Source organism: Labrus bergylta, chromosome 4, assembly GCF_963930695.1.
Source record: "Labrus bergylta chromosome 4, fLabBer1.1, whole genome shotgun sequence".
NCBI classification, from domain to species: Eukaryota; Metazoa; Chordata; class Actinopteri; order Labriformes; family Labridae; genus Labrus; species Labrus bergylta.
In genome coordinates, this window is record NC_089198.1 from 12,958,237 (window position 1) to 12,984,484 (window position 26,248).

The window sequence follows — 26,248 nt, forward strand, 5'->3', positions numbered from 1 at the left end:
AATGGATGGATTTCATCTTAGGCACTACACATGCAGGGACGGCATTTCATATGTCCAAATAGCATTTATTTTCCATTTCTGTCTCCACTAATCATTTCAATCTTTTCCACTTACAAACATGTAACATTTCTGTCCATGCATTTTTTAAAGCTACTCTGGGAGACTTTAGTTTTGTATTGATCTTAACAACCCTTGTGGCAAAGCAGTAGGCCTTTGACTTATTGTTGTATCTCTAATTGTTCTAACCTTTTTTATCCCTAATGATCTTATTTGATTCCAAGTCATGGAGATTCATAAGTATTCATTTATTTCTGTTTCATTACCAATCCTCACAGGAGCTTTGATTAAAAAGATAGCACCTTAAACTTGCAAAAAAATAGATCTTTCATACAAAGCTTGATTCTCTAAGGACACAAATAGCCGATGTGTCTCGAGAAGTCAACAAAGTAACAGTCGAAAATGTGCTACGTTTAGATGCCACACAAGCTATTAGCTGCCTGTTTCAATACAACTCATTAAAGTCCCACCTCTGACCAAGTTGTCAGCCAATCATAGAGGATTCTGGCCTCAATTAAAGCATAAGCACTCCTAGAGTAGTATGGGAAGTAGAGCGCTAAACAATCAATCAGGCCCCTTTCTCTTTCAGAATCATCTTCCAGTCAGGGTATAAGAGGGGCTCAAAACTTTTCTTTTTGATCATGATTTTAGTGAGGGCTGGCTCAGGCTTGGACCAGTCCTTAGTGATGCGGCTATAAGCTTAGACTGGGGACCTGACACAACCACTCCGTCTCATTTAGGTCCCATTGATGTATGTGGGTGAGTATATTTTCCAGAGTCGCCCCTGTCCCTTCCATTGTGTACTAATGTGCCAACCCAAACCCCTGCCACATGTTGGACTACCGTTCACAAGTTAGCAATCAACATGCTGTCCCTTTAATTATCCAACTGCTCCCTCCATCCCACTGCCTCTTAAAGTGTAAATACCTCTAGTGTAATTTACCCCCAAGTTTCCTTTCACTAATTACCCCCCCCCCCCCCATCCTCCCCCACCTTGAAGGAACCAGCTCCTGCTCCAGGTCTCCCCCTGCTACACTATGGATTCCCTGTCGACTTGCTATGGAGAAGATCGAACTCTAATTAAGATTGTTAATGAAGATTTAATTTTCCACTTCAAATGAGCCGGTGAACTCTTAGAGCGTCCTGAGCGAAACGCACAAGCGAGAAGAAAGAAAGTAAGGGGGGAGACAAGAAGAGGCGAGGGAGAGGCTGGTAGAACTACGCTGGAATAGGGGAGTAAAAAGTTTCTTAGGAGGTTGTTAGGCGTTTAACTACCTGGCAAGTTGTGGTCACATCCATAAATTTACACTAGATGTTTGCAACCCTTTTTGTCTCCCGACTAATCAAAACATGAAGCTTGGTAAGTGAACCAAAGCTTCAAAATATGACTAGGTGCTATCCAGCATCAGTTTAGTCCTGTTAAGGACTCTGCTGACAAGTTAAAGCATTGTTTACCATCCAATAAGACTCTCAAATATAGTTGGCAAAGTATCAATAATAAATAGGCAACATCTGGTTATATTCTTAAAATAAATCTTGATGAATGGATTTGAACATTTTGGCCTTGAAACAATCATTAACACACGGGTAACATTATGAAACCAGAGGAAGTTAAAAGACATGTTACTAATACATGAATGCTACAAGAAAAAAAAACTTGATTTAATTAACCAGAATTGGTTTCCTGAAATAGTCATGATCATGATTGTTTCGATGGAAACTGTTTACTGTATAAAGATCCTTTTGTATCAGTTTGATTGAGACACTGTATTTAATGACTATATTGTCAGTTTTCTTTTCGCCTATGATTGAGCTGTCAATCAGGACATGACATCTGCTTGTCTTTGCATCTAATAATTATTAATCCAAAACAAAACTGTTTTCAGACAAATGGATCCCTGATTGTCATCAACATGACAATAACTACCCATCATGAAAAATGTTTTCATGTGTATTTTGATTTTATATTTTGACCCTCTCCCTTCTGTTAGCATGGAGGAGGCAGAGTTTATGACCTATTTCTGCAGAAGGTCACCTGACTTCAACAGTATATCAAAACAACAAGCTATAGAACAGTGACAATGAAAATCAGCACAGGTGAACCGATAATGTTATAACTTTATGCTTTTGGCCACATTCCAAGCTGCCTTGAGTACCCAGGTGCTTGTAATTCACCTCATTCTCTCACACTTTGCTGATGTTTGGAAGCTTCCTTTAAAGCTTCTTCAAACTTTAAATGCAAAGATGCACAGGCACAATTTGAGACACACACTGCGCACACACACACACACACACACACTCACGCTGTGCTAAATAGCCAGAGGGATTCTGTGTGTCAGGAAGGTTCAAACAGAATGAGGAATCTCCGTGTAGTTGGACTGTAACACACACACACACACACCCTGATGCCCTGTGATGCAATCCTGCAGCACAGTGTGTATGCAGCTCTCTGGTCCAGTGCTTATTTAGTCACTCCCAGGTGTACTGCTTAAACAGGAGCCCATTTTATCTGCAGCTCTGCCATTATACTATGATCAATTATGCATGCTGTAATTATTGACATCGCCATGACAGCATCTCATTCTCACCTAGGATGCTGCATTGCGGTGTTGACGCTCCAGGTGGACTGATAAACGTACATGTAGGAGTTGTTAATCAATATGAATGTTGTGATGGTTAGAAAGTTGATGCGTTTTATCAGTTGATGGCGGAGGGTGGGAAATCAAAGCTGTTTTGACCTCTGACTTCTCTGGATTCAGGGTGTCGCCTCAATTGGGGGGGACAAAGTCAGCTCCTAGAGCTGCATAATTATAGAAGTGCAAGGATGCACAAAAGATGGAGAGAAATCTTTCCTCAGCAGAGTGTAGAATCAGCTCTAACCCAATCACAAATACAGTTTTATGTAATGCAACAGACTTGCATATTAACTGCTAATACGCTTCTCTCTTTCCCATCTCTCTCCCTCTGTTTCACCCTCTCTCTCCTGACTTGAGGCGGGTATTATCATTGTAATCAAGCGGAGACCCGGCTAACACGATCATTCTCTAAACCATCATGTAGAAATAATCCCCTCCTTCATATTTGATTATTGTAATAAATCTTTTTAACCAGCTATTCAGTCACACAGAAATGGCGTACATCTCCCCGATCCATCATCCGGCCGGAGCAAAGCCTGCAGAATACGGGATGGCTGCGAGGGTTGTCAAAGGGGCCTCGTAGTATTTGGTCGGAGCTGTCAGGTCTGCTCTATTTGCTGCTTCTCTGGAGTTCAAAATGTCCTTTTCTTTGCTTTTTTTGTGGGGGAACAAACAGAGAAGTCTCCCCCTCCGTCTGAAAGCGTGATTGCTCTGCAGAACTCTCCGTCTGTCCTCTATTACTGACCTCACATCCCCTCATCGGGCTGGATCAGACCAGACAAGGTGTTCCTTCATCCTGCAGACAAACACACACACACACACACACACACACGTATACACACTCTGGCTGTGCTGTGGAAATTTCAAGGGGCCAATTTGACAAGGCACCACTGCCAACTCACAACAAGACACATGCTCACGAGGTGCGCACATATTTGTATGCCCTGCACGAAACATCTTTCAATCGCTGTCTCCTCTGTCTCTCTCTTTGAGACACACACATACACGCTTGCTGTCGCGCACGCACACATACACAGTAAGCACGCGCAAGAAGCAGCAGCAGTCTGATTACCCAGAAATTCAGGAGACTAGAAAGAAGCAGAAAGCAAGTCTGAGTCATCGCTTTTTGAAATAGTTCCTTTTTTATTCAAATTTACAAAAAGAAAAGTACAACAGAAATAAATACACTTTGTTCAGCACGCAATTGTGAAATTGTATCAACATCGTGCAGGAGCAATGAAGTCCCTTTGGGGGTGCAGAACCAATGGGGTCTACCTGTTTGGGGACTCTAAAGGTAAAAGCAATTACTTTGAACCTTCAGCCTGCATCCTTTGTATTAACATATTTTGATGCAAAAACACCTTCCCCTATCCTCTGATTGTGTCTTCTCCATCCTCAGTATATAAGGTTTTATTTGTTTTGGGACAGATGACTTGACAAATGGCCCGACAGCACCGCTTTCACCTGCCACTGTGGCTTGGTATATCTAAAGTAGACTAACGACTTAAAGAGCTGTGGTGAGCAGCCGAGACTGCAGACTTTTATTCCATTTAAAACAACTGATTCAACTAATCATGCTTTTGAATGAACCAATTTTCCGGGCTCAGGAGGTGCAATAATCAGCTCCGTCAAGTGGTTTAGTCAGCACAGCTCTCCAGAACTCTGAAATAAGACAAATCAAGAGAATCATCACTTTGATTTTGACCAATCAGCAGGAGCAGAAATTTGATTTAGATGAATCAGCAGAGATGAGACACCTGGAGCCAATCAAGACGCAAGAGTGAACCATGTAATTAGAATGTGAGAGGTCACTTACTGGTATACCAAATATAATTACTTTAGTAATGGCTGCCACGGAACTGGCATAACTGTTGTGAAAATGAGGAAAGTGTTTTTTGTTTGTTTGGAGACAGAGGGACTCAGAAAGCTGGCACGTCTTTCTTAAATGCTGAGAAAACATTGCCTGAATGATGAATTGGCAAAGAAACACATTAGTGCTCTTAACAACAACAATCCTTACCCTCAAAACAGAATGGGTCCAAGTTCTTTGGCAGTCTTTCTAGGTGTACCAGGGCAATTATCATTAGTGACATTAATTCACTCTGTCCCATATTGTGGTTTGACATTTTACTGCAATTAAATGAGGTGTAAAGGATAACACAGGTTTATTTCAGGTCAGCTCTTGTATTTTTAGATCATCGTTTTTTATCAGTTAAGATGACATTGTACATTGCTGAGAACAGGGACTTGGCAACCTTGCTACAACAATGTCAATTGGGAAAGGAAGACAAAAGCTAGACAACCTCACACAAAATGTTTCTATTTACCCCAATAGCTAAAGGTAGACGTGTCATGTTAATTGTTTTTTAATGTCATATTATCTCATTAGAGGCGGTAAACAGCTTCGGTCTTCAGTAATTCAGAGGTGTTTAGTTATTCAGCGCAAAAAAACTTGAAACAAGACTTCCACTATTAAGTTATAACAGTGACAGCTTCTCTAGCTAGCTAACAGCTGTTAGCCTAATTGTGATTGGGTGTCTTTTTTTAAAGTAACTTTGTACTTGAAGACTATAGAGACGGTCTAAGAGCTAGCACATCTCGCAAGCTAACAACTGAGCTACTTAGCTAGCAAGCAACTGTCAACTTACCAAAAACTCTAGAAAGAAAAGGGACTTGAGTCTAATAAATGCCAGAGCACTGGAATAGGCCTACTTATGGAGAAACATTAAGTAGTCTACAAGAGGTAGACAAAAAAGCATCTTTATAGCAGTTAACTTAAATTTGAAGCTATTGAATTTCAGTCGATTTTTTTAACCGAAAGCATTGATTTACTCAAAGCACATGAAATGACTAGGTACAAATGGGATCAAAAAGTTTGAAACAATCTCAAGAAACCTTAGTAATACATGTGACCACTCTATTTTTAAATGTCGCCTTTGTTTTATCTTCAACATATGTCCAAGTACATTAAGGGTTAAGACCAAAAAACTTTTTTAATCTCTAGTCAGATTTCCATTGAGCCATGTTTCAAAAATGTTTTAAAAATGAAACATTCTCTGTTATTTGGATGATTAATAGTATTGGAAAGTTCTGAAGCTTTGATGAAATACAGATTTCAGTCATATTTTTTAACCGAAAGTGAGAGAGCACTGTCTTAATTGAACAATTACATTGGAAATGGTTCACTACCAAAATGTTACCAATGTATTTGTTAAACTAGGACAGTGTGCAAGATTTTGCCTGACATATTTTGGTGTATTGGACTTAGACTTTGGTTGTTGTGGTATCAAAACAGGTATAACTATCATGTGATTTTTTTCTTACAATCAAAGTTTAAAAATATGGTATCATGGCAACCCTAGTCCCAGGTCACAGCAGTTACAGTTACCAACAATACTTCTACTGATAGAAACAACACCAACAATTAAGAATATACCCAAGTAAGAAAAGAAAAACAGAATGATCTTTAATGTTGTCCTCGAGTAAACACTTTGAAGGGTCTCATAGCTCATATATAAATCATTTTGGATTAAATGGTAACACAGCTGATTGAAGTTTGAAGCGGCTTCAGGATGCTGATGTATTGTTGATAAGCCAAACATAACTAAATCTCAGATTGCCCCAAAGGTTCTGCACCCCCCACTCTTGTGGTCATTGTGCGATATTTGTACATCGGACCGGACACCATCCAGTCTGCACAGTGGCACTGTATGGACGAGTCTGTGGCTCAGGTAAAGGGTACAGAGGTGGGTATGGGTTTCCTTTTTGACCTCCAGATTGGTTAAGTAAGTGCTGACAGTAGACCTTGACAACAAGATTATGGTGGACCAAACTGGTGGACACTAGCAAAGCTGGCAGCTTGACTTATGTGGGTGGCTTTACAGTGATCCGGTAATAAAAGGTGACATTTCTGTGATGGTACACCAAAGACATCCACATTCAGGTCAGGACATGTGGAGAAATTTCCCTCTGGACTCAAATAAAACAGTTTCTGCAAAATGTGTTAAATTTGATCATTATTTCACAAATTAGAACCTTTTCAAAATTAAAATATGTGCAGTAGGCAGGGTAAAGCAAAGGAATATTAGTATGGTCATTGAGTTGCATTTCCTGAAAGACATGAAAGATTAAAGAAAATGAACAGTCATTTTCTCCTGCTCATTAAAAATCGTACTCTTATATCTACACTCTATTATATTTGTAGAGATAAGTAACTATCTACAAAACTTTCAAGTTTCATATCTCCCAGGCAGAGCAACACTAATGACAAAGCTTTCCTTGAGACTTATTACCGATTCCATTTTAGTGTATATTTCTACTTTTGCAGAATAATAATCAAGATTTTAGGGAAAACAATGAATTTTTGTTGTATGCCTAAAAGGGGAATTTCTCCTCACTCTACTGGATTTTCATCAAATTGGTTCCTCGCTGGGGCGAGCAAATTCTGAGGCTTTCTGTAACTAATACAGTGCACAACAACCATCTGCCAGAGGCCACATGTATAATTGAATCCTTGGCTTGTCCATCTCAGACAAGAGCAACCACAAAACAAGCCCCAACCTGCTCATTAATACACAGATGTTGAATACATGGTGTTGTTTTCAGCCCAGAAGGCTGTTTAGTCCAGCTCAGTAAATCCATTTCTAATCTACAGTACATACAGATAATCCCAACATTGCTCCTTTTGGACATATAAATTCAACTTCTTCTTTTTTTACTAGTTTTTCTTTTATATACTCTCTTTTAGCAATAATATCTAGTGGTATTTACATCTGAAATGATTTTACATACAGTCAAACAATGTATCGTTTTCTTTAACTGACATCTTATAAAACAAATGTAATCTTTGACACGATTCATAATCTATTATTGAACATCACACAGTATAAAAGTGCATTCCAGCTGAAAACTCCAGCTCATTTGCATCCTGACCTTTTGAAAGAACAAAAAAGCCCGTCGCAGGAGTCTCTGTGGTTTTGTTCCACTATCGTTTCATCACAGATCTATGGGGGTTTTCATTTGGGCAGAATGATTGTTTGAGTGGAATTGATTACCTTTTTTTTTTGAAGTATTTTTGTAACTTTCAGAAAACCATGCATACTTTATTTTCAAGGTGTGACTAGTGCGACTACAGGGGGGAATACAAAATAGGAGACTTTCTGTAAAAACATTTAAATGATTAATTATAGAGGCGTCATTACTCCATAGAGTAGATGGAATACTTGTGGATGGTGTTGCTTTTATATTTCACTGTAGTACAATCAAAGCCTTGTGGTGTCTTTTTTTTGTCTGTGTGTGTTTGTGTGCAAATCTCTGTAAACATAACAACACTCAACTACAAAAAGCCGGGGGGATGAGCGAGGGATCACACCCCAAAAATGACTTAAATTTTTCACCATGTCTGTTTTCCTTGTGAGCTGAGAGGAGGGACGATCTTTTGGAGGATTTAAATGATTCATCATTTTCATTTGGAATGAAGTAGTGAGCTGAATAATTCACTCTTCTGCCACTGCAGATGGAATAAAAAAGTAACCGTTTCTGTACAATCGTCTTAACTTTCCTGGCCGTTTTTCTCTCCATCCCATCTCATCCATCGCCCTCTTGTTTACTTTGTACTCAAATATATATTAAATCCCCTGTGTGTTATCCTACTTTCTTAACTTATTTTTTTTTGTGTTCACTTTTGCACATTGTCCCGAAAAGTAATGTTGCAGCTTTTGTTGTCATCAGTCTCGTCTCCATCTTGCCTCTTAGTATAACTATTTCTCCATTCTCTGCCTTTGTTCAATGTGCACACACATACACTCTTGCATACATGTGCGTCTATGCACTTCAATCATCCGTCACACACTTCTCTCGCACACAAACACACGTGCAGACACAGGAGGCAGCAGACCAAACACACACGCCCTGAAACGTCTCTCTTCTTGTTTCCCACTGTTTCTTATTCCATACGTGAGAGCTGAATTAAACCGAGTCCTGGATGTTTGGGTTGTTTTTCTTTGTCCAAAGCATTTAACAAATTGTTGCTGCCCCGAGCAGAAGCAGCCTCTGCAGTGTCTCAGTATCTGTGCTCAACCATATCAGCGTTTCAACACTTATTGCTTTAAATTACATCAATCACTCCCTCCCCTGCCCTCGCCTTCTCCACCCTCCCCAGGCTCATTTTTCTCTGTCTCTTTTTATTACTTTGCCTCTTCATCTTTCTCTCCTTTAACTTCTCTTCGCATTATTCGAGCTCTGGTTGCCTTTTCATCATCCTCCCATTTTCCCCCTTCCTCTTTTGCCCCCTTTTGCCCCTATTTGTTTCATTTTTATCCTCCCTCAGTCTTTTTCCTCATCTGCAGCCCTCTCTCTTCCCTCTTTTGTGTCTTTCTTTTCCTTCTCTTTCTTCTTTTCCTTCCCTTTTACGGCCCCGTCTTCAACGTTTTCCTTCTCATCCTTTTCTTTCTCTCTTTCTTTAAAAAGGTGGGCTAACTTCTGGAATTGTGGACCCCATTCCTCCAGCCCTGCCCCCCACTCCTCCTTCTCTGTATCCTTTTCTCCTTCACTTTCCAGGGAGCTGAGAGATCCAGCCCGGGACCCTGTGCCCTCCAGGCCGTACACCTGCACAGAGTCGTACGGCGGCTGCGAAGGGTCAAAAGTGACCTGGGCGAGACGCAGGCGGAGGAACTCACCCACCCTCAGTGCCAAAGAGGGACCCCCGGGCCCGTGTGCTCCTCTTGCTGCCTCCATCCCAGGGACCCAGCTGGCTCCAAAGCCCATCACTCCTCCGTAGGCCCCCTGATGCTGCCCATGGAAGGGAAACAACTGGGGGCTGATATCCCTCCTGCCCAAAACATACCCACCCAGACCCATCCGATCACGCCAGTCTCCGATAAAGCCAGCTGCTTCAGGGTACACCGATGATATCCCCCCGCCCTCCCTGTCTGGCCTAGCCACCACAAAGTTGCTCCCCATCTCCAGTCCTCCTCTCCCCAAGCTGCCTGGGTAGTCCCCGTGTCCAGACACCTCTCCATGCTGGACAGTGGCGTAGTTGCGTCTACTGGCAGGTTGTCCATCTGTGGAGGTGCCCCCATTTCCACTCCCCCCTCCACCAGCGCCTCCTCCTCCTCCTCCACCGGAGTCAGATTCGGCCTGCACAGAGCCCGTGTGTTTCGGGGACAAGCCGGAGCGGGAGGCCCTGCGTCCGGCCAAAGGGAGGGTAGCTGAGTCGCAAACCCAGCCTCCGCTACTGTGACCCGGGCCCATCAGGGAGCCAGATCGGGTCATGACGAGGTTGTGCTCCCTGGGTAATGTTTCCGACTGCACCTGGAGGGGACGTAGGTGAGCACGAGTGGTTTCAGTTTGGGGCTGGGGACGGGTGTGGTACTGTTAGGTTTCGTTTTGGATACACAAACAGGGAATGAAGGGTAGTTAATAAAGGGTAGGGTAATTTAATAAAAGGAGTAATAAGATGGAGGGGGGGGGGACATATTATGGAGAATAAGCAGGGGATGGTAATGATAAAAAAGTGATTGAGAAAAGGAACAGACAGGCGATGAGCAGAAAAGAGCAGAAGAAAAGCAGAGTTGGAAGAAGCCATATATTAATTGGATGCTAAAATGAGCTAACACTGCACTGTGAGAGGGAGATGGAGAGGGAAGGGATCGGGAGATAAAATATTTGAAAATTAAATAAAGCAGGGACTTGAGAGCCTTTCGATGGTCTAATAAATAAAACAAATCATAGAAAAGAGAATGAAGAGCAGGACATAAATGTGCTGATATCTCTGAATCATCTTTTTCTCCAAGCATTGAACCACATACTTCTGCTGCTATAACAGAGCTGCAGTCGCCGCAATTATATAGTATGTATGGTTGAAAGCAAACTTTATTATTATTTTATATCTGCCTAATTACTTTCTAACTTTCTTGTTTGCTTATTTAATTGAATAATTGAGTCATTCATTAAACTTTAATGCGTTCTCCAATGCTCGCCATCTATCATTAACCACTTCATTTATTTATTTTGAATCATTATTCAATGCAACATTTCTCACGTCTGTTTCCTTAAACATCTGGCTAAATATCTGTGCATTCATACATCTGCTCATCCATTCTTTTATCCATCCACCCAACTACTCATCTTTCAATATCCATCTACTTATACATCCATCTCCGTCATTCTCTCTCTATATATTTGTTTAATTATTCAGTCACTGCAAAAATAATAACTGTATATATTCTTTCAGTCACCACAACTGTCTATTTATTTATTATTATTATCATTCATTCACTGAACAGCAATTGCACTGGCCACTTTTTGCATATTTCTCTTTCATATCACAAATATATTTTTGTTGTTGTTTTTGTAAACGCTGCTGTTTAGGATTGCTGCTAACGAAGTTTGGTTGTGTCCTTGTATACAATGATAATAAAGATTCTATCTATCTATCTATCTATCTACTCATCCATCCATCCAGCCACTTATCCATCCAGGTTTGAAAGTGAGTTCATTGTGATCCTTACCCAGTCCACATCTTGACTATGGTTCCCTTTGTCCTCATTGCTTCCCTCTGTACAGTTGCTGGCAGTTCCTGTACCCCCTCCTCTGTCCTGGCTGTCGCTGGTCCTTGGTGTACCTCCATCTGATGTGCCACTATGGGGTGCAGTACCATCACGGCTTCCCGTTCGACTTCCTGTTCGGCTTCCTGTGCTGAGGTCCGTTGGGGTTATATACACCGCCCCAGATTCCATTGGCCCCACCATGGCCCCCTGGTTCTGGATGACCAGAGAGTGGTCTGGATGGCCTGCAGGAAAGCGGTATCCTATTTCTGCCAGGCCTGGCTCAAATGTTCCACCTGGTGTGCGCCGAAGCACCGGTAATGTGTGGCTGCTGTAACAGAGGCGACCATACAGTGGACCTCCTGGTCCTGAATAGTTGTGTTCGACACCTGGGTTCTGAGCCCAGCTGTAGGTACGAGCTTTTTCTTGATTTCGTTGGGTGTAACGTCTGTAAAACACAGGGTGGAATCTACATTTAACTCTTGTACGTCATGTTGTTTTTGTGGCATTTTTCACCATATTCAACAGCAAACAATGAAACGTGACAGTTAGTAAAGGTCTATGCTGGGAATAAGACTATTATTATTTTATTTGTTTACCACCATGGCCCACAAAGACAAAAGGTCTCTGGTCATTTAAAGAGTGTTTTAAGACCAGAGACCATATTTCTCAGTGGACCAGGGGGTTAGGACCAATATTAGAAGGGTTCACAAAGAAATACATTTGTTGACTCTAACTGGCCCTTATGTTGCAATCTTGGAACAAACTGGCTTTCAGCTGACAACTATATAGCCTCTGAGGAAAACTGACAATGGTTGGCAAGTTGAACTGTAAGAATGGAATTGGCTTGACAAATTTACAATGTATTGTTATCTACATCTATATGCAAATATCTGATTACAGACAATGATAATATGTTTAATTGTTCACGGTAACCAATTGCATTACAGCCTATACAATCTGCATTTTTTGCTCTCCAATTTGTTTCCTTGCATATACATGAATCCCTTTAGAAACATGGTTGGAGAATATTGCTCAAACTATTCATTAAAACCAAAACACTTCAAACACAAAGAATGTAATAATTGTGTCCTTTACCTACATATTGTGCTCTTAATGTCGGATTACTGGTGTTAAAACATTTCCATATTTCTGTACATTTTTGGACCATGGAAAATAAATCTTCAGGTGTCCAAAAGAATATTAATAAAAGTAAAACACCTATTTTGACGCATGCAATGTACGCAGAGCAAAGACATCCTGATTTTTACTCATACGTAAGAAGGCTCAAAGCCGTTACATAGGTATTCAGTTAAGAAATCATCTTCAAGCCCAATCCAAGCAAACCCTGACGACATCATCAGGGTTTCTTTCTCAGACTCAAAAGAGGTCAGAGGTCATTATAGCGCCGCTGTTACTCCTCAAGACCAGCAAACAAGAATTCAAGAATTCATTTGGTGCCGATTCTCCAACATCGCATTTTCCCGTTTCAAAGTAACCAAATATTTTAACTATCCACTCCTCAGTATCAGTGTCAAGAAAAATGAAATATTAAAAACTTAAGAAAGGTGTTTTATATATTGCAGGGATGTTGCAGGGGATTGCATTAGATTTAGAAAGTTTTTAATGTTGTTCTGTCCACCTTCATAAATTGTGGAAAGCAATTTCCGATAAACTAAAGGCAGCCTTTGAACTTGTTTATGGTCTCCCCATATGGCGAGAATGAATTCATCGTGTTTAATTATTAGTCCAAAGGCAAAAACAATGTTTCTGAGAAACATCAAAGTGGGTGCAAACAACTCTGATGTAGCAGAGAATAAACGCGCTTTAACAAAATGAGCACAACAAAGGGGTCTCCATGGACTGCAGCGCTTGATAGCCTTCTGTCTCAGCATTTTGATCGGTGACAGATTATGACCGGGGTGTTCATGCTCAGTCAGACACTGAAGTTTCTGGACTGAGATGAAAAGTTTTTCTCTGAAGAGGTCAGTCTGTACATTTCCTGACTTCCTTTTGACATGTAGAGTATGAGAGCCAGCCATGATGTTTGACGCAATTAAACAACAAGAATCACAACATGTTAACAGATTCTCCCACAAACTACGCACTCCTACTACTCACATATTCCTGCTGTCCAGTGTGCGATAGCCCCGTGAGCGGGAGCTGTGTGGAGCACTCTGGAGTGCGGCAATGTCAAAGGCAGCAGTGTCGGCCTCGCCCCCACCCTCATCATCATAGGTTATGATGTTCTCGCGTACGTCGTCCTCCTCCAGCGGCGACAGGGAGTCACGCTTCTGACGGCGCAGGGACAATGACAGGGCACTCACCGCTGCAGAGGAGTTAGAGGGGGTAAAGGATATTGAGCATAGGAGAGAAATTGGTAAAAATGATGAACAATGGGGAAGGGGATGAAGTCACAGGGGAAATAAAGAGAAGGGGTAAAATGAAGGAGTGAGCAGGGGAGAAAATTTGAGGCAGACAAAGAGAGGTGAGACAAAACAAATACAGAAGAGGCCTTGGGTTAGAGGGCTGGTACATCATATCAGCAGGCTGCATGCCTCCGCTGTGTAATTGACATTGAGCTCCAGCCAGGCAAATGGATGCTTTATTCTCCCATGACTCCATGACTCTTATCCCATATTCCCAGAGCAAGACAGCCACATTTGACCCAGGGCTGTGGGCTTAGAATCATGCTATTGTGTCTCTGTGACAGATGTCATAAGGGCTACCTGTGATAAATCCACCCTGACAGATGGGTTTTGTCTGCTATTTTAAAACTATACTGCAATATTGATGATAAATTTAATAAATTCCAATAAGAAATGACACAGTAAAACCATGAACATGACTTGTATCAATTATTTTACCTCAAACACACAATGTCACCCACATAGTGGAGGTCCTAATGATGTGTCTCTTTAACCCAGGAGATATCGAAGTCAAATGTTAAACCTTGCGCTGTACTAAAAGACGGATGACAGCGCCCAAAAAGTGAAACATTTGGAGCTCCCCCTTCTGACCGGCTGCAGCATAGGTCATAAGCTCCGCCTCCTCCATGTTAACAGAAATTACATGCACATTCGAAACTTAAAATACATGTCAAATAAAGTTTTCTTAAACATTGGTTCTGTGATCAAAATTCAATTGTAATATGTGGGTTTATGTCCAAGTGTTGATTTCATAGAGAAGTTTACTTTTAATTTCTGTAAAATCTGGGATATAAGTCACACTGTTGTAGAAGACACAATCTGTTCTGGGGGGGGGTCTCCAAGTGAGAAAAAAGGTTTTAAATATCTATGTAGTTTCTGTGCAGCTGTATAAATGTTAGCTGATGGCAAGCCTGTGACCTACCACGACCAACTTGCGCTGCCCACCTCCGCTGATTGATTGACAGCTCTGTTGACAGATGATCTTTTCACTAAACCTTTCCAAATATTTTTGATCCCCTAATTAACCAAACGTTATGCCCCAGATCAACTATGGTGATGTTTTATACAGTACATTATACAGTATATTAATACAAGATTAATATCTTCTCAATGCCTTCACTGTTTGGATAGTGTTCACCATGGAGCATTGATGTTCATCACACATCTCAAGGCCCTAACTCATCATTGATCTAGGTATGCTCAATTTGTCCAGCCTGACCACTCTCAGACAAAACCATCATCTTGCTTCCCTCATACTTACTGTATGTAATTTTATTTATTTAAAGAATGTTTGGAAGCTACAGTTTTTGCTCTGCAACCCAGTAGCAAAACGTATTCTTGTTATCTGATCCCAAAGTGCGTTAAGAAATGGGGTAAAGGGGTTTCGGGCACGCTGTTCCTGCAGCTTGGGATCTGCTGCATGAGGATTCGGGTCTGGGGGAGCTCGTCTCTTTTTTTATCATTTTAGTGAATTAAGTGAATTTCCTGCATTGGAAAACGAAGAAATTGTTTGTAGATGCTTTGGCAAATGATCTTCTGCTCTGGGAGCCAAGTTGTGTTGATCTGTGTTTGTACATTTACATTTGCTGTATAGTTTATCTGTAACTCAATAAATTGATAATCTATATTCCTATTTCATTGCTATCATCACAAACTATATACAAGTTGGTGTTTTTGTTGTTGCTGTAGGATCATGTATTTATTTTTGGTAAAGCTCAAGGTTATGATGTTCGATTTGAGAGTTTCTCAGCCGTCAGGTAAAAGTCATTTGAAGGTCTGAACTGATGTCTCGCTGTGGTTGCAGCTTTGTCAGCAGTAAGCTCAAGCGCTCGTCTCCTGTTAGTTTAACCTTGGGAGAAAAGATTAGCATAACTTTTAAGGTTACTTTTCAGCTATCTTATCCAAAAATGAACAAGACAACGAGACTCAAGTTAACAAGACACTTATCATGTCTGCAGCACTCTTAACTACAACCCCAAAATCAAAATTCTAAATTTGCAGCATTTCTTAAATTAATGGGTCTTTCAGTCAACAAGGAGGCCGATAAAAGAAAGCTTTTTGTTCCTGGTTTATAAAGGCAGGTTGAAGCCAGGTCGATTTTTACGAGTTGGTTTCTGATTAAATGTAATGTTTTAAGCGGATTCATTTTAAAATGAGAACTCTGTCAAAGGTTCTAAAGCAAGACAAAGCAGATAGCATTAATGTAACTATAAAATACCAGCATGTTGGTTCCAGCTTGGTGGATGTTTGGTTAGTAAAAGTAACCTGTAAGCCTACAAAAACAATGCAGCTTACCAATTTGATCCAACTAGCTTTGGAAGTAATGCTGCTTAGAGTTATGAGACATGAAGCTTTCTGTTAGTTCATTCAGGACACGGAAGTCAAACGCCCCAGGTGTTACCAGCTCATAGGGTTGCCACCCGTCACGTAAAATACGGAATCGTCCCGTATTTTTCACTTTGATATTGCGTCCCGTTTTGAATCAGTACGGGACGCAGTTTGTCCCGTATTTCCAAGATGCCTTGAACTCAGCATCATTCAGCCGGCTAGTTCCCGCCTCCTCGGAGCGTCCGTTGGTTTGTTTGGTTCTTTTTTGGCATGAGCAATGAGAGCTCTTTAGTGATTGGGTGAGAGAAAGTCATTGGAGTCAGAAGGAAACATGTCTGCAGATGTCTCTGATACCCGCACCGTGCACCATTAAAACGTAAACGGATGCAGAAATACAGAAGAGAGTGCAAAGTAATGCCTGGCTTGACAGTGTCAGTGAAAATGAATATAATGTAAAGGAAACTATTGTAGGCCTACTTAATATATTTCTCCCATGTTTATAGATAGGTTATTCCAGTATAGTTTGGATAGTGTGAATATTTTCCGATACATAAAACAAAAAGATGACATTTATTTTAGCCTAATCTGTATTCACACTATGGCCTGGGCGAGATATCATCAATACAACATCAATATATCGACAGTAGACACTTAATTAATAGAATAAGAAAATAGTTCAAAACCATATTAATAGTATCATTCATGATTTCATGAGAAAACAACAAAAACGACAGACAGAAGGACAGAATAAATGAATAAAAATACTGTTAAATTCGTACTGTTTTTAAATCTATCATCTTACTGCTCCCCTCTATGTTACAGCAGTGTCAAAAGCACTTCAATAATACTCTGTTAATGAATTAATGTTAAGTTAATAACTTTATTTGAAGTTTAAGTTAAGTTGTAAATTAAATAGGCCTAGCTAGTAGTAATCATCTGCTGAAGTCCTGTTAGCTGCATTTCATTGTGCATACATTACTGTATCTGCCTTTACACTGAATTTTTGTGTTTTTGTAAATTATTTCAAGAAAAAAAGTTTTAATAAAGCACTTAAAACTTTAAGTATGACTCTTAATACTTAATTAAAACAACGTTTTAAATCATGATTCACCACAACTGGTCAGTGGTGGTCAGGCCCCTACTGAGTCGCACCCCGCTGCGGGGTGTCCTTTATTTTTCTGCTTGAAAGGTGCCAACCCTATCAGCTCACAGCCTGCTGATTGAATTATTACCTCTAATCACACTAACACACCAATCACAGCTCATTCTCACATCAAGGCGGTCCATTTAAACTCAACTTCCATCTCACTAATCTCTGCTACACCAATGCTGCACACAACCTGCTGCTAGCAAAGCTTTTGCCATCATATCCCCAGCTGCCTTCTTTCTGCATCAAGCCTTTGGTTCATCCTTGCACGGGGGTCTAAAAGCTGTGGCATGCTGCTAGGCTAACCCAGAAAGCATCCTTCAAGCAGAGCCTTCAACGCCAAGCAAAACTGTATTTCCAGTTTTGTATTAAAATGGTTAAATGTATGATGAACGTGTTCCCGACTGAACTGGTTTAGTAAGCCAGTTTTTGCAAAGCTCCATGCTAACGGTTCATCTTGTGGAGATGACCTGTCAATCCTACTCTACCCAGGAATAGTTGGTAACACGTTTATGTGCTTGGGTGTCTACATTGAAGCACCCTGGATGGAACTGCATCATTTGCACTATTGGATTTCCTTGGATCTAATCAAATGATGGCTGAAAGGAGTGAGGAATGTCTAATCCATGTAACAGGGTTGAGGGAGCCTCTTCATGCCAGAATGAACATGTATTTCTGTCTTCATTAGAATCTCCATCCAGGAGGCTTAAACTAAGACTGCCTACCAAATGGTGTGATATCCACCTTATGCATGCCAAGCCCCTTTTTAATAACCAGACGGGATCCTGATGGGGCTACTGTCAGAGCTTCTGTAGGAACATCTTGAATCATGGCGGTCCCAGTTATATAGGTCTGGATTAGTAAGGAAGTCTTACAGACAAGAACAACAAGACAGCACTGGAACAAACGTCAAGTCTATTTAAAAACGACAGACTTGATGTGATTGCTCTAAAGTCGTGTGTATTGCCTTGTATCGTTTATGCCCTTGTCACTTAGAGGAGTGAATTCTAAACTCCTCCAAAAGCCACTTTGCATGATCACCTTCACGCTGTGTTGCACCTCTGTCTTGATTGAACCGGGCTCTACCAGAATGATAATGCCTCCATCAACACGGCATGAGTAGTGATCCAACAGACTGAATAGAAATGACAATGATGCTGGCCACAAGCCAAAGCCTCCTCAGCACCTAACACATTATCCAATTGAGCATTTGAGTTTCTGCAAAGGTGGCAGTGACATTTTATTATGCCGCTATCAAAAACCGGAGGGCTCGGATAATCACTCAGAGTTGTTATTTTAGCAGTGATTAGTGCTGACCTTGCCAGAGGAGATAACTGGACCAGAATTGTGAGGAAAAGTAAACCTGGTATTGAGCAGCTGTGACTGGGAGAAATATTTACATTGCTGCCTCCATTATTTTCATATGCAGATTAAGTATCCAGGGATGTAGCGAAGGGTAAACAGCCTTTAACACAATTTATTCTTTTTTTCTGTGGAGTAGCATTAACCTCCTTTATATGCAATGCATCTTTATGATATAACTTCACTTGGTTAATAATACTTAACACTGTTGTAAAAATAAAAAAAACATCATATAGCTTAGTGAGTGACCAAAACTAGCCCATATAACATTTCTTTATGTTTTCATTTACATTATGGTCTTACAGTGATCCCAAACATCATTAAAATGTATGTTAAAAACCAGGTTCAAACGAGCTATTTACCTAATAGTGTAGCAACACATGCCAGAATAGCCAGCAGGGCGGCAGTACTGAGCCCAGGGGAGGGCAGCGTTGACTGCTGAGGGAGACACACCGCCTCACGTTCCCAGTCCCACTCGCCCTCAGCCTGTTTGTCCTTCTCTTTCTCCCCGGCTCGCGCCCCTCCTCTCAGGCAGGGACATACGGAGACCGTGACCGTCCCGCTGCTGATGAGGCCTGATGTCCCGTCCCTCAGGACCAGCGGAACGTAGAGCGTCAGGGTGGAGTACGCGGAGCGAGACAGGGGCTGGAGCTGGGACAGCAGGACCAGGCTGGCTGTGGGGCCTGAAAGAAGATAGACAGAGAGAATGAATGGGGCCATCGTTGGAGTATTTTGGGCTTAGCCAATCAACGATAAAGCTTCCCACACTGAGCATTTTGTCAGAGGAAAATGGCCAGTGAGTAAATGCTACAACTGTATTCTTTGTAATGGCCTGCAGGGGGCAATTGCAATGGTTGCAAAAAGATGACCACTTGTCTGGAAGGGAACCAGAAGGGTATATTGTAACCTTTGAAAATATTTTCTCATAAGTTTATGGTTAAATAGCTAGTTTTTGCAAGTCATTTTTTATGCTATGGCTCCTAATTGACTTAAAAATATAAACATAAAATCATAAAATGTTTTTAAATTTAAAAGTGCTGTCATTAATTCTGCCTGTGTGGGAAAACTGTCAAATTTAAAACACCTGTCAGCTCACACTGGTTCTGACTGAAAGCCAGTATGTGCAGAACAAAGCTCTGAGTGCTGTACACGATTTAAGTGTTTCTTCAGACATGGATCATGTCATGAGCCCACACAACTTTCATCTTACATCCATTTTCTTCCAATAACAAGCATGGACCAATTTCACACCGAGAACAGATAATGGACTCTGTCAGTCTGACTTCTGTTACCTTTGAGCGAAGGAAATGTGAAGTGTCAATGTTGGAGATATTTTTTTTTTATGTTTCATCAACATTAAATGAGCTACGCAACATATAAAACAACAACTTAAGAGGAGAGGGCACAAAGCAGAGTGTGGAAAATATCAGATCAGTATGAAAGGCACTCAACTCAATTATCAAAACAATTTCCTCTGATCCAAATCACAGATCAAATCATTAGCTTTTTAGCAAAGAAAATCATGTAGCCCGCCTTTGTTAGAAAAGCTCTCCCTGTAAGAACAAAACATGTTCTTTTTCACTGTTTTCCTGTTGGATGACACATGAGAGAGGGCTCTGATTGCAGATGTCAGTCAATTTGTTCTCTGGAGCCACAGTCCAACCAGAGCTGGTGTGATTCTCATGGTTTGCCAAATTTAGGAACAATTAGCAGAAAGATAGTCCTAATAGAGCAAATGAGTGTTTAAATGCACAGTATGGAAATTCCTCCACCAGGGGGCTCTCAATCAAAACAACAACAAAAGATGATGTCGAGGCTGGCGGGGAATCATGGGAGTGATTCTCTCTCCTACTCCACCCCCCACGCCTGACGAAATTAACTCCCAGTTGACCGCAGTCGAGACGAACGGGCAAAACCGACCTGAGGAAGAGAATATGTTTACCGAAGACGTTTCCAAGTATAATTTACATGACCTTTTTACAACAGCAAAACATACAGCAACAGTATGGCGGCTTTCGAGCAGTCCCCGCTTCCTTATGCAGCGGTCTTTGACGTTACATCTGGTGTTTCCAACATGTTGAGTCTGCCATGGCGGCTGTGTCATGGCAGCTGCCAGAAAAGACACAGACAAATGCAGATTGCATTTCAAAGAAAATGCAATCTGCATTAACTTGCACAAACTGAAATATCTACATGTAATGTGAAAGGAATTGCTCAATGAGCCAACAGAGAATTGTTTTGTGTAAAACATTTGAGGGTTAATTAGCAGACTTATTTGGCTTTATGGCATGCAAATTGATTTAACGCCAAAATAAAACCAAGTTTCCAATCACAGCAGGCAGGTAATTTATCTAAACAAGTCTGATAAACCTCCCATTACCTACTTGTCCAGCTTAAGAGCTAGTGGAGACCAAAACAAACACATTCCTCATGTGCCCTATGTGCAGTAGTAAACAATGGAAAATGCTTGTGTCGTGGATAATTAAATATAGCATATGACTGACAGGCGAAGCTGTTTCCAGGAGGCCAACAGCTCTTCTCAGTTCCACCTCTTGCCTGTTAATGGGTGGACTGAAAGCTAGGGTGAGGCAGCATTTACAATACCGCCATCGATGGGCTACAAAACTCTACACCAATTGATGATGTCACTGAGACCATGTACATGTTTAAACAGTCTTTGCTCCTTGCATATCTGCTTTACACACTGACATTCAAGGAGTGATGACATACAATCTTAACTCCCTTGGCTGGAGGCAGCAGGAGGATGCTGGAGTGTTTGGATGAACAAGCACAGTACAAATCATGGCATCAGTGCATTGACAGAAAAAAGGGACTGTTCAGAAATCTTGCAAATAAAACGTGCAATATGTAGAACTTATGACAATATTTACATTTAAACATCTTACTTCATTAAAAATGGACTACTTAACCCATGTTGTATGTTCTTACTAACATTACCTCAAATATTTCCAACAGTTATCAAAACCAGAAAAAATTCGTAATTTTATAGCTGTAAAGGGACGTGTGTTGTCGAGGCGGCCGCCATGATGAGCCGCCATGACAGACAGAATGTTTATCGTTGCTGTGGAAACACCGGCTGTTACGTAAAAGACCGCTACACAAGGACGCCACTGAAAGCAGAGAGAAGTCCCATGATTACCTGCTAGCTTCAACCATCAACGTCATCTTTTGTTATTGAAGTATTGATTGAGAGCCCCCTGGTGGTGGAATCTACGTATTGTATCTTTAAATAAGACTCCAAATGTGGACGAGGTGTGTTCGATTCATGTTTGAGGAGAAGGAGCCATGTCTTAAGTGTCTAACAGTGTAGCGTGACATGACTTCCTGTAATAGCTCGCCGGCATCGTTCCCTTTAGTATTTAACCGTTGCTGCTGCAATGTTTGTGATGTGTATTTCTGCCAGCTGCCGACAGCAGTAATGCAAATGTGTAGTCCATGTGAGCGCACCAAGGTTCCTGCTTTTCCACCAATTGACCGTCTGTCGCTGAAATGCAGCCCAGAGAAGAAGACTACAAGCTGATGAAATCAGCGACTTGCTGTACTGTAAATGGTGCATGCTTCAAAAATATTCAAAAACATCAGCAGAGCAAATGTGTTATGTTTTATTCAGCATGTTTGTGAGGCCTCAAGGATATAAACAATATGTTTTGCCAAGAAACACGGAGTGCAAACATAACTGTGTTTGTTTGTGTTTGTTTACAGGAAAACTCAACAAGTGATGCTTATTAGCCAGAAAATGAACCAGTGATTGTGTCTTTTTATACACTAAAATGCTGATGTTAAACGTTTTATCGAGTAAATATAATCTCTTATGTTTAGCCTTGATGACTTGAACGATGAATAATCGGTAGTGTATCGCTTTTTTTTATTACTTTACTTCTTATTTCGTTTACTTGCAGTATGAACAGTACAGTGTGTAGGTGTTTTTGTGCAGTACAGGAGCCTGAGAAAGCCACACGTACAGAGAATGTACCAGAAAAAAAAAAAAAACTAAGTAGCTAAATTCAATTGAGTTGAAGTGAATTAAATGAAGCAGCTCAAATTTCTTCAAAGCGTTTCATTGGAAACAGCAAGTGTGCGCGGTTGTGTGGAGGAGAAGATGGATGTAGTGGATATGGGAAGGCAAACAAGAGGGACGATTAAAAGAGAGGAGGATAACAAAGCAAAACAATGAGGCCACCAGAGTTGGGAGATGGATGGTGGAAGAGAGAGGCAGGGACAGAAAGAGTAGAGGGGGAGGTAGAGAGAAGAGGAGAAGAGGAGAAGGGAAAAGAAAGAGAGTATGAGCAGAGATGAAGATGGAATGAGAAAGGCGTAAAGAAAATGTGGGATTAAGAGCCTTAAAAAGTGGGGGGGAAAAAAACACCACAAGAACATAAAAAAAGGGAATTAAGAGAAATATATATAGACAGAAAGATGGAGTGCCTACCCCCGCTGTCCCTGACGCTGAAGTTGAGAGCAGCGCTGGACTCCGGAGGGATGCTGAAATACACGGTGCTGTCATTCCCTCCCTCATCTCTATCAATTGCCCGCAACACCTGCACCACCTGAAACACAGAGATAGAGAGCAGAGGAGATACGGTGAGGGGAGGCTGTCAATGTGTGTGTTTGTGTGTGTGTGTGTGTGTGTGTGTGTGTGTGTGTGTGGAGGGGAAACAGAGAGCGCAGAGGAGGGGAAAAAAGAAGATAATGGGAGAAATATAAACGCAGAGAGAGGGCTTTTAGCTCCAATCCATTAGCCGACGTCAAAACAAGCCGAACAATTAGAGCAAAAACACGAGCGGAGTGCGAGTGATACGCAAACCGATAAAATAACTGTATCTGACTCAAAGTGTCCTTCATGGATACAGTGTAGTGTGGCTTTCTGTTCAGTAATAAAATCGCACAAGTCTGCAGAGGCATTTGTAACAAAATTAATTTAAAAAAAAACCTCATGCTGCCTAAGCTGATGGGTAATTTCTTTTTTTAATGAAAAAACTCTATTCGCCATTATGCAGGACGTCCTTTCAGAGATGCTTTCCAATGCCAAGATGAAGGGTGTCACATGCTCTCCACGAGTAAGTCACAGACTCTGGGCCTTGAAGAGATTTGTTATGTACAGCCGCATTACGTTATCAGATCCCGTGTGCGACTTTTCAGACGTCTTCTTGGCTAATGACTTGTCACACTGAGACATGCATACACAAACGCAGAAACACATGCAAAGATATCATAATCTTTCTTTCTTGAACTGTCTCCCACTCAGTCACATAGCGGCACACAAAAAACCACAAACATAAACATCACAGGCGGGAACAAATTAATGCCGCTGCCATAGAATCACAGATTTGGTGGCAAAACAACAACAACAAAAAAAGACACAAGCAGAGCGACAAAAGCACAAGGAACAACAACAGATGGGCCAAGATGCCAAATTATGGCGACGTAACCAGCATGGAACGCAGAAGCTGGAGAGGAGAGCAAGAGGATGCTTTCCAAGGATTGATTGAGGGGCACAGAGATTATTTCTATAATTGAGAAAGCATCAAATAAGAGCAGCATGACGCAGGGAAATAGAGAATACCACGAATAAAGCGATGGCGGGAGGGAGGGAGATAGTGTGTGAGGAAAGGGGAGTTTAATTACTATGTGAATAGCTGCTGTGTTCAGATAACAGGCCGTGGAGGATTCACCTGCCTCCATGGTGAAAGCACACACGGTGGCTGTGTGTAGAAAAGATATACCATGGCACTCCAGTTGCTCCTATACTTTAACAGGTGTGGCTTCTTCCTGATTTGAATGGAAGCAGCCTTGATGTGCTGCATGTTTCTTAAAAGACGACGCCGCTGTGAGAAATAAAAGGAAACTAACGCTCGACAACTGACAACATGGAACTTGTAAGATGAGGATGTTTTTGTATTCCTGCCGTCGTAGTAACAAGAATGGCAACTCTAATCCTAACTCAAGGTGAATGTTTTATCCCTCTGTGTGTTAATGCAAAATAAAACAATACATACATTGTACTTTAAGGGCAAACATTTTATAAGCACAGAATTTTAGGAAGACTTGTCAGCCTTGCTAGCGGCTTTCTGAGGCTGTACTCAACATTGGCATACTAACATGTTTACAGAGTAGAAAATATACCACAATAACAGTTTGTTAATATTTTATCAAAATTGCATGTGTCTAGTAACACCTTTTTTCTGTCCTGGCAGCACCCATGTGATACAAAACCAATGCATTTCAGTGTTTTTCAGCGCTCAGCTTCTTTAGCGTTAGCTGTCTTTTGACGCTGCTCTCACAGTACTCTCAGATGAAAGAAGTGCAACTTTTGGAACAGTGTCGTGCCTCTTAATGTCACTTTACTGACCAACCAAAGTCAGAAAGGGACGGGACTTCAGATAGAAACTTTATCAATAACAATGGGGGAGAAGTCAGAGTCAGATTAGCTGCTGTCTTTATCTAATTCAAAAGATAAATCTTGGTCACTACTGAGGGAAGAGTAAGTGCTATGAGACAATTTTTGCAAGCTAGTAACAGTAAACGCTGGTGAGACGCGCTCTGATATTGAGGTTACCATCACTGCCAGTGCAAAAAAGAAAAGCCATTAGTAGACAAAAGCCCTGATAGCATAGAAATTAAAAAGAAAAGCCAAAAGTCATGCTAATAGCTAATCTGTGTGGCTCTCCACATGCTAACAGGCTAACATTGTCCATGCTAGCCAATTTAGGGTTAGGTGTTCCTGTTAGGATAAGTACACCTCAGGGACACGATGGTTGTTCATTGGTTTTGCAGGTATTTGTTCATAGATCAAACTTTGCTCACTGAAATTGGAAGTTAACCTCCAACTTTTGTATTGATCATGAATATGTGTATTGCATTTGAATGGTAGTCCATTCAATAGTTGCCTAATTATTCAGTGAAAAGCTCAAATTTAATGCCAGTGGTTGATGTAAAGGAAATGACAAGGGGGTCAACTGCCATAATGATCCTCTCTCTGTGGACCATGAACGTCTGAACAAAAATGAATGTCAATAGTTCCAACAGATGTGGGAACATCTCACTGTACAGCCATGCACATGGATGACAGGATCATGAATGTCAACACGATTCATCCTCCTTGGACCATGAAAATGTAGATTAATCATCATTTAATCACTGTGCAGATGTAGGAGCTTTAATGGAGGTGGTTATTTAACCTGCTGCGATTGTATTGTTATGTGTGTAGCTAGTGTATCTAAAATATGCATTTAAATATGGATAAAAAGAAACAACTTTCTTAGGCTCTGTCTGGGTGGAATATTGAACGCCCTATGGCAAACAAAAATGCACTTTAATCAACCCCCATCACCCCAGATCTGACCCGGAGAACATCAACACATACAGTCCTTTTTCCAATACAGGAACCTGACAACCGTAACCTAAGGCTTTCCATAATCTGAACTTTGTATGAACCGTTGGGGGCGTTTTGTATCAAGGTTCTTTTAGTCTTCTTCACAAATTACAATCCTCTGCACTGCAGACAACCCTTGAAAGTACCTTCAAATTCCTCTTAATATTCTATGAGCAGTTGCCAAAATTTAGTTCCAGGAACTCGTCCCCAAGGTAGGAGGAGAGGCATGAAAACAAAAGCAGACGCTCTGACAAGGGCTATATGTCAAATTATGTAGTGTTATGCTCCTGCAGTGGAAGAGGACTAATAGACTGCAACAATTTTCACTGGGATTGCCCCATTTTCATACA

The 26,248-nt window shown here is 41.2% G+C and overlaps 1 protein-coding gene across 3 annotated transcripts in view; it reads right to left on the reverse strand.

Moving 5' to 3' along the window:
- Positions 1 to 3,812: 3,812 nt before the first annotated feature.
- Positions 3,813 to 26,248, reverse strand: part of LOC109998370 (uncharacterized) — a 194,860-nt gene continuing 172,424 nt past the window's right edge. For 2 of the 3 annotated variants that reach the window (XM_065953755.1, XM_065953754.1), the window contains 5 exons: positions 22,956 to 23,073; positions 18,868 to 19,188; positions 13,361 to 13,568; positions 11,204 to 11,687; positions 3,813 to 10,064 (listed from right to left, as the gene is read on the reverse strand). In XM_065953755.1, coding sequence (XP_065809827.1) covers positions 9,018 to 10,064; positions 11,204 to 11,687; positions 13,361 to 13,568; positions 18,868 to 19,188; positions 22,956 to 23,073 — 2,178 coding nt within the window. In that variant the 3' untranslated portion in view covers positions 3,813 to 9,017. The remainder of the gene's footprint in view (positions 10,065 to 11,203; positions 11,688 to 13,360; positions 13,569 to 18,867; positions 19,189 to 22,955; positions 23,074 to 26,248) is intronic. The other variant, XM_020653175.2, reaches the window with a different exon arrangement.